At 41.7% G+C, this 16054-nt stretch overlaps 1 protein-coding gene across 1 annotated transcript in view; it reads right to left on the reverse strand.

The window, feature by feature from the left end:
• Positions 1 to 15443, reverse strand: part of PRKAR2A (protein kinase cAMP-dependent type II regulatory subunit alpha) — a 68690-nt gene extending 53247 nt beyond the window's left edge. Inside the window, exon 1 of the mRNA XM_064453618.1 lies at positions 14992 to 15443. Within this exon, the coding sequence (XP_064309688.1) occupies positions 14992 to 15244 (253 nt within the window). The 5' untranslated portion in view covers positions 15245 to 15443. The remainder of the gene's footprint in view (positions 1 to 14991) is intronic.
• Positions 15444 to 16054: the final 611 nt, after the last annotated feature.

Consider the following 16054-nt stretch of genomic DNA (forward strand, 5'->3'; position numbering starts at 1 on the left):
ATTCTAGAATGAACAATACAGTTACCTATTTTTAAGACAAAAACACCACTAAGTTAATAGCATCATCATTTGCTTCAAATCCTTACCAAATGATGGTAACATAAAAAGTACATTTTCCCAATCATCTACGTATTTTCAGCTTGCGGTCTTCTGTAAGTTTCTGACAAATGGGGCAGTTGTCAGCAATCTATATGGAGAGAAGTGTGTGTGTATATATATATATACACACACATATTAAAGTTATCTCTCCAATACAAGCAACTAGTTGTTACACTGTTGAACTGATCTTACACAATGCAAGTTAATTGAAATCTTACCAGTAGGTAAAAGGGACATAGGAACTCTAAGAACAGCAACACTTGCTTCTCATGAAATACACACTTGCCTGGGGAATTTGTCTTCCACTATCCTTGCCATAGTATCATAACAAACACTTTCGCAAATCTAATGAAGCTTCAAGACCATAGCTCGTTAAGATATACATACGTTGCCACAAACATAATTACAGAAGTAGAGGCAACATAAGAACAGAAAGTGATCACGATCCAACTGTTCTAAATCTAGTGCCCTTCTCTCACAGACTAATTGGCTTAATGGTCACTGCTGAGCTTCAGTCCAGCTTCCAACACATGTAAGTGAATTACACAGAAGGGGAAGATGCAATTGTTTGTGCTCAGGGCATATGTACATGGTCCGTCTCAAGCCTGTACTTGCACATCCACCACCACTTTAGAAGGTACCATGGTGGAAGGTCAACAAAGGTAAAAAAAAAAAAAATTATCAGAGGACAGAGCAAGGTTTCAGACCCAAACCTGAGCACAGAACTAGAAGATTAATGGCCACTGACCATAGCAGCACTTCCAGTCTGTTTCAGTGCAAAGGAAAAAAGGATTGGTCTTAGCTTTTCATTAGTGATATACAGCTGGTCTGCTCAAGTTCGCACCAGAACAGAAAGGAAGAATTAATGTGGGCAGTTACGGATGAGATGCGGTATAAGAAGCTTTTCCTTTTGCCTCTTAGCTATTTACAGTCTTGGATAAAACAGATTGGAGTCACTCTCACAATCAGGTACTACATCTCATGTGACAGACAGTTAGAAACAACTATAGCTGAACTGGTTCTACAACAGAGAGCAATTTAGAAGAAAAATATGGAAGAAGAGATTTGAAGCTCAGCAAAAATAACCAGCAACACTGAAAGGCATAGCATTTTATATACCCAGCATGGATGTTACACAGCTATACCTGACAGGTCAACCTGAGTACAGAATTGTATAATTATAGGTACATAGGTAGGATTTAAGAATAGCATCCTACAGCTAAAACAGGAGGCATGTAAAAGCTTATAGTTCTTTGGTTGAGCCTCTTCTAATTTCACTACCAATTCCTACTGTCATTACTGATTTGGATGTTGAAACATAGCATGTTTTTACATAAGACAAAGCTGGGAAGGGTTGTGCTGTCATGCGATTTAATCTGTATAAAAGAGCAAGAGGAATTTCAATTAGAAAGACCAGCATCAAGCATCACTTTGAGGTGATTCAGAGCCTAATCTCACACATCCACATTTAAATCAGGGCATAAGTACACTTGTGTATGCCAGGCAAGACAGGGTAGTTCTGTGCTGCATTAGGAGCAGTGTTGCCCGCAGGTTGAAGGAGGTGGTCCTTTCCCTTCTACTCAGCCCTGGTAAGGCCACACCTGGATGAGTACTGTGACCAGTCCTGGGCTCCCCAGTATAAGAGAGACATGGACATACTGGAGATAGTCCAGCAAAGGGCCATGAAAATGATGAAGGGACTGGAGCATCTCTTGGACAGGCTGAACATGCTGGGACTGTTAGCCTAGAGAAGATCAGGCTCATGGGAGCTCTTATCAATACCTGAATGGAGGGTGCAAATGAGGGTGCAAAGAGCCAATGGAGCCAGGCAAAAAAGCCCAGTGACAGGACAAGAGTCAATGGGCACAAACTGAAACACAGGATGGTCCGTCTGAACATCACGAAAGACTTTTTTTACTGTGAGGGTGACCAAGCACTGGCACACGTTGCTCAGAGAGGTTCTGCAGTCTCCATCCTTTGGGATATTTAAAAGCCATCTGGACACAGTCCTGGGCAACCAATCTAGGCAGCCCTGCTTAACCAGGGCAGCTGGCCAAGATGACCTCCAGAGGTGCCTTCCAAGCTCAACCATGATTCTGTAAAGACACTCTAAGAGCTCATTAAAATTCATACTTTGCTTCCAGTTTAAGTTCCAATGGCAAGAAGCCAAATAGAGTTAACTTCACTAGTAGACAGAGGGTCCCTTAATGCACCTAGTTTCAGACATCCTTTTTCCAGTTGAGTAACTAAATTTTAACACAGTAACTGTACAGGTTTTGGGCTGTTAGGGTTTAGTTTGTTTGGCTAGCTTTTAAAGGGGGAAGGGGAGAAAGGGAGGAAGAGAAGAGGCTGAGAAATAGCCTGGGCTTCTACAATTTCTTACTAGGGGCACATTCTCCATACTTGCAAACTGAGCGCTTCCTTGGGCATTTTAAAAATTTTTCAGCAATGACCCTACTGCAACACACTCAACATTCTTATTCTACTAATGCCATGTAAAAGCCAATGAGCATCCACACACTGGACAAACCTCAACATATGTACCAGCCCTCTTAGCCAGTGCCACAAAAGGCACCTATTATCAGCTGATCATCTACAATAATGTCTGCAACTTTCCATGTCACTATTTTCTAGAATTTAGCACTCTATCCTGTAAATGTAATCACCACTGAAGACTCTCTCTCACCTGAACAGTTCATGAATAACTTTTCTCAAACCAGTCATTCTCGAAAGATCAACCATTTAAAGAGCTGGCTCAATTCTTCTCAAAGTCTGATTTTGGCAGGGTTTTTTTAATTAGGTGCTTAAAAAAGACCAAATATGTGGTTTTGATTTGTGAAATAAAAAAGGCATGTTCAAAGAACTAGTGTCCCCATATGCAGTATGTTCAAAAACATACATTTGTAGAAAAAAAATCATATCATGCATCATATCAGTTTTTAAGAACCAAAGCCAAAAAAACTTGGTCAGTTGTTTAGAAAAAGTTCTAGATATACTTGTAACTGAAGTTATCGGTTTTCCAGTTTAAAAAAAAAAAGGCAAAACAAACACACAAGAAACCCCACACCAATCAACAACTTGTGTCCTATATACAGATTTACCTACAGTAGTGATGGATGAGGTGCACAGGATTTACAAGACTTGATCCTGTAGTGGTAGCTTCAGAATGGCAATGCTGGCACCAGGTTTTCTGCCTTGCTTCCCCCTCATCTCTAGGGTGCAGGACCCTCTGAATGCGAATTGTAGAGTCAGTTGTGCTCACTAATTTTTGTCTGGTGCTTTACTAGGGAGACAACACCCAGCCCTTCCACACCACCGCAGCAGGTAGCACAGCCTCAGCTCTGAGGGAGGATGACAGCCAGCAGACTGAAGGGTAGAACAAAGTGATGAGATAGAAGGTACGGAAGAGTTTCATAGATTCTGCAGAAGTATTACTAACATCTCCAGCAATTCTGTGACTCTATGTGTATATAACATGAAATAACACTTCATTACCAGTACAGTTATATTCATCAATAATTCACAAGTGAATCTTGTTCCATTCAGATATAATTGTTTACTAAAAGGAACTGTTACCAAAAGTATAAAAAAAATGAGTAGATTGTAAATACATGTCTTAAAATTTAAAAAAGTTAAAACTTCTTATCTGGACTACCTTCAGGTTGTGATACACAACAAAATTATGAGCAAAATAACTTCTGTACCACACCTCAAAATAATGTATTTTCTAGCTTTTCTTAATTCAGATTTATGCTTCTAACAATATTAAGTCAACATTCAGCAAAGCTTACTCAAAACATAACTGTAGAAAGAATAATCTCCATGTTAAAAAGTATTTTGACAGACAACCCCACACACACACTCACGCACACACAGTTCCAGTAATTGCATCCTGTGCGTTTTCACAGGAAGGGGATTTTGGGGAAAGAGGAAGGGTGAAGACAGACAGATTTATCCTGTTTCCTAAGAAGGTATAATAGTAAATATCTGTGTGTTCTCCCCAGACCAGGGAAAATCCTCTTTTATGCTCGTGAATGTTTGAAGTCCCTGCAAGAGAGCACAAGTTAGCATTCATCCTAACATAAATATGCCAGTACAAAAAGAAATTCCCTGACCAAAGTGAGCTGTAGCAGGTGGCAAGTACTACATGGTTCAGCTTCCAGATGAACTGATTTTTAGTAGCAGAACTCCTAGTATAAAGCTCCCCACAGTCACTGTTACATACTACTTCAAAACAAATGGTACGCATCACAAATCTTTTAGCTATGAAAAGTGTCTGCATGCAAAAGCTATGAAAAGTTGGGAAAAAAACCCCAACAACACTAACAAAACTAGAACACATCATATGTAGTTATATTGATTTGTCGTGTGACACAAGGCTCAACACTTAATAATTAGATGTTTCAGCAGCAAGAAATTAAAATTACTTCACAGGGATATGAGAGATGCATATACAGAATACAAGAGAAACCGAAGCCCCGTTTATGGCTGTTTATCATAAAGGTACACAATCTCAAAATTAGAATTAAAATCATTATACAAATTTCATCCAGTGATGTTTAATTTCTATATGCTTGAGAAACTGAAGTATTCAAAGTAACATCACCACTCTGAATAGTATTAAGTTTTAGCATTTTAGAACAAGAATACTTTTGAGATCTTCCCCAACCCTTCCCCAAAGGTGTCAAAGACAGAAGACTGAAAATCAATCTGTTTTAATGAGCCATCTTTCATAACTTATCCCTGAGAAAGCTTTGAGTCTCACAAATACTTATGAATTATAATCAGAAACATTGGTAACATTAAATGATAACACTGTTAAACTGTTTCAAAACGATTAGGTTTTTTTTAAAAAAAAGAAGAAACTCCATCATCTTTGAATCTTCATTCCAGGGCTGTCCATTAGACATCTTTCAGGGAGAGATACTCCCCATATCCATGACAACCTGAGATGGAGCAGTTCCTTACACTGGGGTATGTCCTTGAGGAAGCAATTCTTTGTGAATGATCAGGATTAGCCTAAGTGTTGCCACAGAAATGGCAGTGTTTACTGGAGCCCCAACAGGAAAAAACCACACAAATATTTGTATTTTTATTTTCTTAAAATCTCTTCTATAGAATACAGTTTTCTCAATAGGAAGCAGAAAACAATATGCTATCCCAAGGGAGGAAGAACCAAAATGGAAATGAAGGGCCATTGTGACATCCTGCTTTATAACAGTCTGTCAATATACAATCACTGAGAACAAGGAACTTGGCACTAGGACTTACTCAAAAATACATAGGAAAACTACAGAGTAGTTTCTCAACCCTCATCTAAAAAACACACAGTTCACACCCCACACAAGCTCCATACCTGTTTTTAGAATGCTCTGCAACAAGAGAAGCAGTACTTTAAGCTTTGCAATCCTTCACTGCATACCACACAGATTCAAAGGGAAGAGTTACCAATGGCAGAATCTTTTTACCAAAAACATTGCTTCATAGAATCATCACAGAATTGTTTGGGTTAGAAGGGACCTTAAAGACCATCTAGTTCCAACCCCCCTGCCATGGGCAGGAACACCTTCAACTAGACCACATGCTCAAAGCCCCATCCAGCCCAGCCTTGAACACTTCCAGGGATAGGGCATCCACAACTTCTCTGGGCAACCTGTTCCTGCACCTCATCGCCCTCACTGTGAAGCATTTCTTCCTTGTATCTAATCTAGATCTACCCTCTTTCAGTTTAAAGCCATCACCCCTTGTCCTATCACTACATGCCCTTGTAAAAAGACCCTCTCCAGCTTTCTTATAGGCCCCCTTCAGGTACTGGAAGGCTGCTATAAGGTCTCTGCAGAGCCTGCTCTTCTCCATGCTGAACAACCCCAACTCTCTCAGCCTGTCTTCATAGGAGAGGTACTCCAGTTCTCTGGTCATCTTCATGGCCCTCCTCTGGACACCCTCCAACAGATCTATGTCCTTCTTATTGTGGGGGGCCCAGAGCTGCACGCAGGACTCCAGTTGGCATCTCCCGAGAGCGTGGTAGAGAGGGAGAATCACCTCCCTCAACCTGCTGGTCATGCTTCTTTTGATGCAGCCCAGGACATGGTTGGCTTTCTGGGATGTTAAGTGCACATTGCCAGGTCATGTTGAGCTTCTTGTCAACCAACACCCCAAGTCCTTCCCCTCAGGGCTGCTCTCAATCCATTCTCTGCCCAGCCTGTATTTGTGCTTGGAACTGCCCCTACCCATGTGCAGGACCTAGTACTTGGCCTTGTTGAACTTCATGAGGTTCACATGAACCTACCTCTCAAGCCTGTCAAGGTCCCTCTGGATAGCATCCCTCCCCTCCAGTGTGCCAACTGCACCACACAGTCTGGTATCATTGGCAAACTAGCTGAGGGTGCACTCAATCCACTGTCCATGTCACCAACAAAGATGTTAAACAGCACCGGTCCAGGTAGATGATGTATGTTGCTCCTCCCTTATCCAGCAACGCTGTAACCCCATCGTAGGCAGCCACCAAATTTGTCAGGCACTATTTGCCCTTAGTGAAGCCATGCTGGCTGTCACCAATGACCACCTTATTTTCCATGTGCCTTAGCACAGTTTCCAGAAGGATCTGCTCCATGATCTCACCAGGCTTAGAGGTGAGACTGACTGGCCTATAGTTCCCCAGGTCTTCCTTTTTTTCCTGTTGAAAAGGGGAAACACATCCCCCATTTTTAATCTCCAACCTACAATCCTATTTCCCCTTCACACAACAGTTTACAGAGAAATTTTGTGGCAAATTGCTCAGTTTTGTTGGTAAGGCCTGGATCATGGACCATCTTGGTTTAGACTCCACCAACACCCAAAAAGGAGTGCAGGGTTCCAGACTTATTTAAGATGACCTCAGAATGAAATCTGACATCACGCCAGTTGGAAACTGAGTTCCTGCAGGCTATATACCATTTCTGAGGAGAAGAAAAGCCATTCAAGCCCCCCTCAGAAAGTTAACAGAAGGAGGGAACAGAAAGTGGCTTAATATTTTTCAGAAAAATAAAGAACAAGTTTGTTTGATTTGGTTGTTTTTAAATTATCATAAAAGCAGTGCTACAGAAGGAATACCTGCAGTCCCTCCCACATGCCTTGACGGCAGGCTGTTCATGGAGATGTCTTCTTCCCTAAAGGGAATTTTCAAGTCTATATGCAGAGCAGAATTGCCAATACTCGTCATTTGCCGTTTCTACATAGAAAATAAATGTCCCAGGATGGACAAAACTGCTACTAATATAATGCTGGGTATTATAATACATAGCTTATTGTATATTTACAAAACAGAGGCCAAATCCTAGCAGTATAACTGTAAGACAGGCTTGCTTTCTTCTAAACCTCCTATTTCCTACCCATTAAAGCACACAGAGAACACTGCCATGAACACCACAATTTTACAACCTCACTCACAAAACACAAATGACCACAGAGCAGCTGCTTGTTCTTTGTAACAGATATCTAGAGTTTCCTCCTGACAGTCCCTTTTCAGATCTGTACTTTCATAAGAAAAGGATCCTTTTGCATTAAAGGATCTCATAAGCACACACCCTTTAGTACAATTAGTATCTCGGTGCAAGAGTCCTTTATATATTGGTGTTTCATCTACACTCAGATTTCTCAAATTCCCCACTAGTTATTTTTCTAACCAATGTTCTTATGATTTATGATTTACCTTGTCTGTTTTGTATTATAGTGATGCAGAAAGATACTAAAAATGCAGAGTGGAGAAGAGTACACATCATTTGCCATGCAACTAACAGCACCTCAGGAAAAAAAAACTAAACCTATGTGAATCAAAGAATCTTGGTGTATCAAAAACCACCAAACAATCGTTACATACCAAGCAAGTACCGATGCAAAGCTAGACATGGACCACAAAGATGCAAGTGCAGCTGCATATCTAAAGGAATCTAAAGGACTGTTAGAGAGACAAGAATAACATCCCTCTAAAAGAGGAACCAGTATGTTTGTTAGAGTTATATTTGTCATTGTCTCCCTCTTCTTTCACAAAAAAATATGAATGATCATTCATGAAGCTGAAAATGCTAAAGCCAGTGAGAAACACTGATAGCTCATCTTGGCTACACATCCAGTCTTCATTTGAATAATGAGCAACTGCTCTTTGTTAAGCATTAATGCTTTTTAATGACTGACGGGTGAATAATTAGAAGCAAACTTGTTCAGTGTTGTCTCCTCCTCTTCCCCGAGATCTCCATTGTCTTTTTAGATAACAGGGTGCAACTGAACTTCAGTATTAGCAAAGAGGGAAGATGGCAGCCTGCAACACTAACAGAATTGCCTCAGCGCTCTAATATTAGTTTATGAAGTGAAAAAATAGCACAGTTAAAAAGAAGCTAGTATTCGGTACAACACCTAGTATTGCAATAAAATAATTTCCTTTAGCTTCATTTTAGAACCAGCTAGAAGAATCCAGTGTTAGAAGTTTCATACAATCTTTCTTACAACAAAGTTTTTCAACATGGAAAAACAAGCTTTTAAGAATCCAGCAACAATTTACAAAGGCTAGTTATCCACTTCCTTTATAGTTCGTTATGATCTTTTTAGAGGCTAGTAGACAGAGTAATGCAATTTCTATTTGCCCAAAGTAATAGCAGGATCCTGAAAGAGGAGAAACTGAGTCTAGAATTTAATTTATCTATAGAGTTATAGCTAGTATCAGAAGCTCTTTAGGAAATAACAAGCTTAACAGTTAAGTGAGAAGTTACCAGCATGCAACAGATCACAAATATGAATTTAAAAGAAATTTAAAGTACTGCTTGCTTCCTCACATTCTAGGATGTACAGATTACTTAAGGAAAGCAGAATGATTATGTCAAGCCCCTGAGAGCAAACTGCAATAAAAGGATCTCTTTCTCAAGAGATTTTAAGGACTGCCTCATAGATGCTACAGGAATAACAGTTCTGATGACAGGATGCTACAAATAATACTGTAAGCACACAATGTCAAAATTGCAAGAAATGTATCTTTTAAAATTAACATAGAAATTCCTCCTCCCTGATGCAAATCAATATACATCTAACATTATCCAGTGTTGTCTGCCAATTTCAGTGAACTCATCTATAACTCTTTCTCAGCCAGCCAGCAGCTTTTATTCCGTCACTTCATACTTTCAGTTCTTTTACTACCTCAGGTAAGAATGATGTATTACACCTGTATTTTAATTACATTTTCATTTGTACTGAAGATTACTGATGAAACCTTCCTTCAGGCTCCATTGAGATACAAATGGTGACTTCCTTAGAACTACATCACTTAGTTAAAAACAATCCTAGTCTAATCTTGTAATAGGTTAAGTACAATCTTAAGAACAAACACTGAAAAGCAAGTCTTTTATGATAAGCAAATACAGAAGCAAAAAGACATCCAGAAAAAAGCTTTAGATATTTTGTTCAAATAACTAACAAGAAGTGAAATCAGTCTTCCTTAATACTTGGTTTATTTCCCAAGTTCCCCTGTGTGAACGAGATAAATATAGGGAGTGAAGTTCCATTAGTACTAACAGCAGTTACTGTATTTAATCCTTCAGATTTAAGTCAGTGAGAACTGTCTCTGCAAAAAGCAAAGATGTGCAAGTATAGCAGCTGCACAATGGTAGTCTTTCACTCAGTATTTTTTAATGTTAAACACATTCAAGATACTATGCTGCCAAAACCTATAAAATCAGAAAATTAAATGTAGAGATATTCCTATTAAAACATTATCAACATGGATGCATCGCTAATACTTTGCTCTATAATTGATTTCATGTTATTGATGAAGATCAAAGAATAAAACTAAAGCTTCTTCTACACCTTCAGGTTGCTAGAACTTCTTCCTCCACCTCCCTAAAAATCTAGAGCCTGCTTAAGTAGAGCACAAAACACCTTTGTTATAATTACTATTAAGCCACCTGAGACAGTCAAACAAATTTCAAAGGAAAAAAAAAAAAGATGTAGCACTAGTAATTACCAGATTATGAAAGTGCCCACTGTGCTACCTAGATTTTAAATACAGTAGCTATTCTTTGAACTGAATTTGCATCATACAATGCCATAATACAGTAAAAAAAGATGTTCTGCAAGGAGAGGCTCTTTTAACCTTAAGGACAAAAAAACCACAGAGGAGATCTACTGTGCTTTATTCCCAGTAAATTAACAATTATGGAGGAAGTAGGTAGGTGAAAGTACTACTAAAAAGTTAAAAGTACTTCATTTTAAAGGTGACAGTATCTCACAGAAGACTTCCAATAACCCCTGAATCTGAATTACATCTGAAAACTTGAACACTATTCTTCAGAAGGACCACTAGTCTCTTTATTCTATCCTTCAAAAGTCTTAACATCATCTGACTTCTATGATTCAATAACTTTCTTAGAATTATTTCAGGAAAACAGCAAGGAGTTATGCCTGACCTGTAAACTGATGTAGACAGAGCGTAAATGCTTTGTGATTGATATAACACAGTAATTCCTGAGGAATTCCACAGGACATATCAGCCAAGTACAGAATAAGAAAGCACAAACAAATAATGCTTAAGAGTAAGAAGAGAAGCAAATAATCCAAAACTCCTTAATATTAACTTGTGTTAAAAAAAAGATAAAGATTTCAAAGGTGGACTGAACTCTTATCCTGTATCACATCCAAAATGTAATGGTGCAAAAGTGCATTTCCCTGCTCCTTTCTGCACCGATACGCTATTGATGTTTTGAAGATGACACTTAGCAAGTCCTTGAATTTTAATTGAGAAGTCCAGTGCAGAACTAAACAGGATCTTTTCACCTGTTCATTCAGATACATATGCACCACTTCCCTTCATAGCAATAGAGCATACTAAAGAGGATTATTTCAAAAGCAATATAGGAAGAAGTTCTCTTTTGCTCAGGGAACAGCAGAAAAGCACACAATCTTTCCTTCAATATCAAGGAGAAACCCTAGGAAGGAAAAATTTGATTTGCACTAGAATTCTTGTCAGTAGTTAAAACATCCGAGTTGCTCAAGTGAGTATATAATCAAAAAAATATTTTAGTTCCACTCTTATATTTATAATCTCTGAGAATAAACACAGGTGGCTTTTGAATTAACTGGTTACTACTACAAAGAAGGAGACATGGAATGGAAAGTTAACAGTGCAGCATCTTATACCTTTGTGCAGTTGCCTAAACTGACAGAGAAGGAAAGCTGCCTGCCTTCCTTCAGATGTGCCACTTGCAACAGAAGGTTTCCCAAAGCCATGACTCAGTCTCAAACAGCGGACAGACCACCTCTGTGGCTTTAATTTCACAGCCTTAACACATCCATTCAGAGCCTCCTTGTTAAATTTAAAGTGTCACAGTCAAGGCCACATTTTAAGAATATCTATCCATCCTTGGTGACATCCTCAGCCTGATTTTCTGAAGTTGTCACTTTGCATCTTTTCCCAACCTATCAACTTATCAATTTTGCAGTTATACCAATCAAATAAAAGCCCAAGGAAAGTTTCATATGTGTAAGTTCTCTGCCACAGCTCACTAGTAAGTGTTTCTGGAGGCTTCCCACCACCATCATCATCATCATTTTCTTTCCACACATTCCTTACACTCCACTCTCTGCTGAACAGCCACATCCTGACATCCTTTGATCCCATATACAAAAATTATTAAAAAAGGGTAAAACTCCAGAGGGTTCAGAGAATAAACATAAGAAATTACTTCCAGATTTAGGTGTCACCAGAGAATATAAATCTTTTTGAGTCCAGTTAGTTTTAGCAACTTTCACCACATTGATGGAGTGCCATTATGGCAGAAAAGGAACCACTGGTGTCACTATGACTACATGAAGACATTTACCACATGGTTTACACCAAAGGCCAAGAGCTCATTCTGATTTCAAGTTATTTCTTGCTTCTATTACCATATGCATTCAAAGCATATAAAAAACCAGATATAAGTTATCTGAAGTGTTCTCTAACTCACAGCATGCAGGTGTAGTCTAGTGAGATACACAAATTTAATATTGTGCCAGAAGTAGAAATACGAAAACAAGCATATTCTGCTTGTGCAGGCACCTTTCACACTCCTAACATATAAAGCCAGGTTAATTATTTAAACTAGCTTTAAATTGTCTTAATACCTTACAAAACCACCACTGCTCAATTTTATCTTTATTTAAAAACAGACATGGAAACATTTTTAAAATACATTTGACCTGTCTTTGCAACTCAAACTAGTTTTAACCTAGGAAAACAAAGTGAAATTAATTGTAGTTGTTCCTAAACTGTCCAGGATGAAAAAATGCAATCTTAGTCAACAGTACTAGGGCCTGTCCAGTGAGATTATCCAACACTTTCCCGTTTTGTGTGTTTTCTCTATCCTTAAATGTAATTAAATGCTGAGCAGTCTATAAGCACACAGGATATGGTCTTCCACAACAAGGCAGAAGTATTGTCCTATCTATAAAACTCATAGAGAACAGATATATCAGAAGCTCTAACTTAACATTTTCTTGTTAATAAAGCCTTCTACAGTAATAGTTACAACAGAAATCTAAAAATCATGCAGCCATGGTCGACTGCCCCCACAATGTTAAACAACATAAGAAAAAATCATTTCTACCACCCTGTAGAGACCCTCGACTGCCATTGAGTAGGACATAGTCTTCCTCTCCCAGATCTCTGAAACTATAAGGAGGGAAGAGCATGGGTTTTGAGATAAGAAGCAAGGCAGCATTACTGACAATGCCACTTGCCTAAAGTGCTCTGACTAGCACAAGTGACACTGACCAGCCTCGTTAATTTAATTTTCTCTCTGACTGATAGATAGATAGATAGATAGATAGATAGATAGATAGATAGATAGATAGATAGATAGATAGATAGATAGCAGAAGCCTGAAGCAAAGGAAGCACCTTCCTGCTTTGGACAGCCTCACTGAATAAAGCTGTATTTGTTTGCCACAATCAAGTTTTTAGATTTTTATCCGAAAACATTTAATTTCAGAGGATCCTTTCAGCTACACTTGCCAACATTTACTAGGAAAACTTTACACTTACTTCTCTAGATAAGATCTTTCAAACCCTAAACCAAGACAAACTGATCAAGAATTAGAAAAGTTGCTTTAAATGACATGGGATTGTTTGTTTATAGTTTATTTGATTTTTTCCTTTTTAAAAAGGAAAATGCTATATACAGAGATATTGCTCATTTTAAAAAATTACACCCAACTATTTACTCCAATTTTTCCAAACTGGAACTTTATTTTAAAATAGTACATTTTACAAGAAACTATAATTATTGTCATAAATCTGTTCTTATGCTTGCACACCCCCTTAACTTCAGTCCAGTCACCACCAGTGTCCACCTCTTTACCTTTCGCCTTTTTTCTTCTTCATGCCCTGAACAGAACCTCTCTCACTAGAAAAAACAAACACTCAAATCTAGACAGTAATTGTAAACTGCTTTTTAATTCATTCTGTCTGTACATTTTATTCTTGTCCTCTCACGTACTTCCATGTCCTTAATAGGTTGTTTATTTGCAAGACCAGAAGCTGGGTTTTACTTTGTAAAGTTCCCAGTCTAAAAGGGCTGCAACGATAGCCAGTCTCTCAATGCTTCCCTAATAAAACCAATTATTTGTTCCACAGTTTAATTTCTTCTTGTTTCTTTAAAACTGTTTATCAGAGAACACATGTAAGAACACACCACATCCACAAGGTGACATACAGTAACCAGTCTCAAAGAGGATCCTCTATCAATAAGAGTCAGAAATCTTGACGTTATAGGTCAAGGGCACAAGACCTCCAAATGAGGGCACTGAAAGTTTAGGGAAAGCATACCTTTTCTTGCCTTTCCCTCTCCCCTGAAGTTACCTTCTAATAATAAGAAAGTATTCGGTAATTTCAGGTACAAAATTGTGGGCGTGCCAAGAAGTACCATTCACAGACATTTTAAACAGCTTTTTGCATTGTAGCTCAATTACAGTCCAAATTATAAACACTGCACATTGCACAGCACAGACAGTACGTTTTGACAGAATAAAAATGGAAGTATCACAAGTGGCATGTCATTGTCCAGATCAGGTAAGTGTCTTTTCTATCTCTGAGAGCTACAGTATAAACAGGAGTATACAGGCGGTTTTGCATTTTTGCTATTTAGTAACATATTAAAGAGTTATTTCAGTGCTTTATATTAACCACTTTAAACATGCAACAGCAGCAATAAACATCCTCAGCTCCAGTTAAAAAAAAAAAAACACACTTGTCCACAACGATTTAAAGACAGAAACGTGAAGATAAGTAGTGAAGAGATTGCACAATAACACACGGTCTTCCATATCAGATGCTTGGCAGTATGCTCAATTCACTGTGATAACTCTGGTCAGACCCCAGGAGCAATTTTGGCTGTTACAGGGCAACTCTATACATCTGCTCTGACACCCCACCCTGGGGAAGAGCCTCCTACTGGAGTCTGTGGGCGTAACCTCAGGGCGAGTAAGGGTTGCCCCGAGGGGGCGGCTCTGCCCGGGGCACAGCCCTGCACAGAGCCGCGGGGGAAGGATCCCGGTCCCGGGGAAGGGGCCCGGCAGAACCCGTTGTGGTGCCGCAAGAGGCGGCAGCCGGAGCTTCTCCCCCGTTCAGTGCAACCCGACCTGCGGCCCCAAGCAGCGGCGGCCGGGGCAGCGGCACCGAGGACGAGGCGGCAGACGCACCCGGCCGGCCTTCCGGGCTGCCTCCCTCCCCCGGGGGCAGGACCCCGCCGCCCCCGGCCCTTCCTCGCCCCCACAGGCAGACGCCCCCCACACGGCCGAACCCCCACGGGCAGACGACCCCCCCCCTCCCACGGGCAGGCCGAACCCCCACGGGGCAGCCCCCCACCGGCAGCCCCCCACCGCCGCCACTTACGCTCGAAGTCGGAGTCGGAGTCCTCGTCGCCGCGGTCAGGCTCCTCTTCGCCGTTGGACTCGGTCTGCATGGGCTCCCCGTCGAAGCTGACCACCCTGCGGCCGCCGCCGGCCGCCTCCTGGTCGCGGGCATCCCGCAGGCGGGCGAAGTACTCGGCGGCGAAGCTGAGCAGGTCAGACGGCCGGTGCCGCAGCACCTCCACTGTGTAACCCTGCAGCAGCTCCGTGAGGCCCGGCGGGATCTCGATGCTCATGGTGCCGGGAACCGAGGAGGCGGCCACCGCCGCCACCTCCCCCCCGTCCGCGGCCGGCTGTGGCGGTGGCGGGCTCGGGGCCTCCCTGAGCGGGCGCTGACTGACTCCCGCCGCTCCGGTCACACGAGCCGCGCCGGGAGGCTGGGGGGGAGGTACGCGGGACGGGAGCGGTCCCCGCTGCGCAGGCGCGGAAGGGGGCGCGGACCCAATGGCGGCGCAGGCGCTGAGCTGGGGGGGGGGGGTGCGCGCGCGTGCGTCACTGCGAGGCGCGGCGCGAGCGCGGGAGCCGGGCGGGGGGGGGGGGCTGGGGGTACACCGGGAGCGGGAAGGACCGGAGGGGGAGGGGAGGAGGAACCAGCGGGAGACAGGATCCCGGGAGACAGGATCCCGGGAGACAGGATCCCGGGAGCGGTTCCGCCGCACAGCCTGGAGGGGGGGTGCGAAGTAGCGGCGGGGAGGGGCCGGTGCAGGTGGTTCAGCTCGTGGGAAAAGCGCCCGGGGCCTGCTCATCTGCCCCGGCGGAAAGCTTTCGGCACCGGTTCATGGAGATTGGGAACTGAGGGGGGAGGGCGGGTGTTATTTGCAAGCCATTAGACCAAAGCTGACCGGGGTGGCGTCAAGGTCAACTGTGGATTTGTTCCTGCAAACCCCTGCCTCGCATCAGGCAGCGCCTGGTGGTGGGTGCGAGCGGGTGCGCACACAGGGGGCAGGAGGCTGTCACAGCTGCTTTTCCTTTTATTTCACATCAGCGACCCAGTATGCTAATTTATTCTCTTCCCTCGCCCTGTCTGTGAGGGTGTTTCAGAGCTC

Source organism: Phalacrocorax carbo, chromosome 6 (assembly GCF_963921805.1).
Source record: "Phalacrocorax carbo chromosome 6, bPhaCar2.1, whole genome shotgun sequence".
NCBI classification, from domain to species: Eukaryota; Metazoa; Chordata; class Aves; order Suliformes; family Phalacrocoracidae; genus Phalacrocorax; species Phalacrocorax carbo.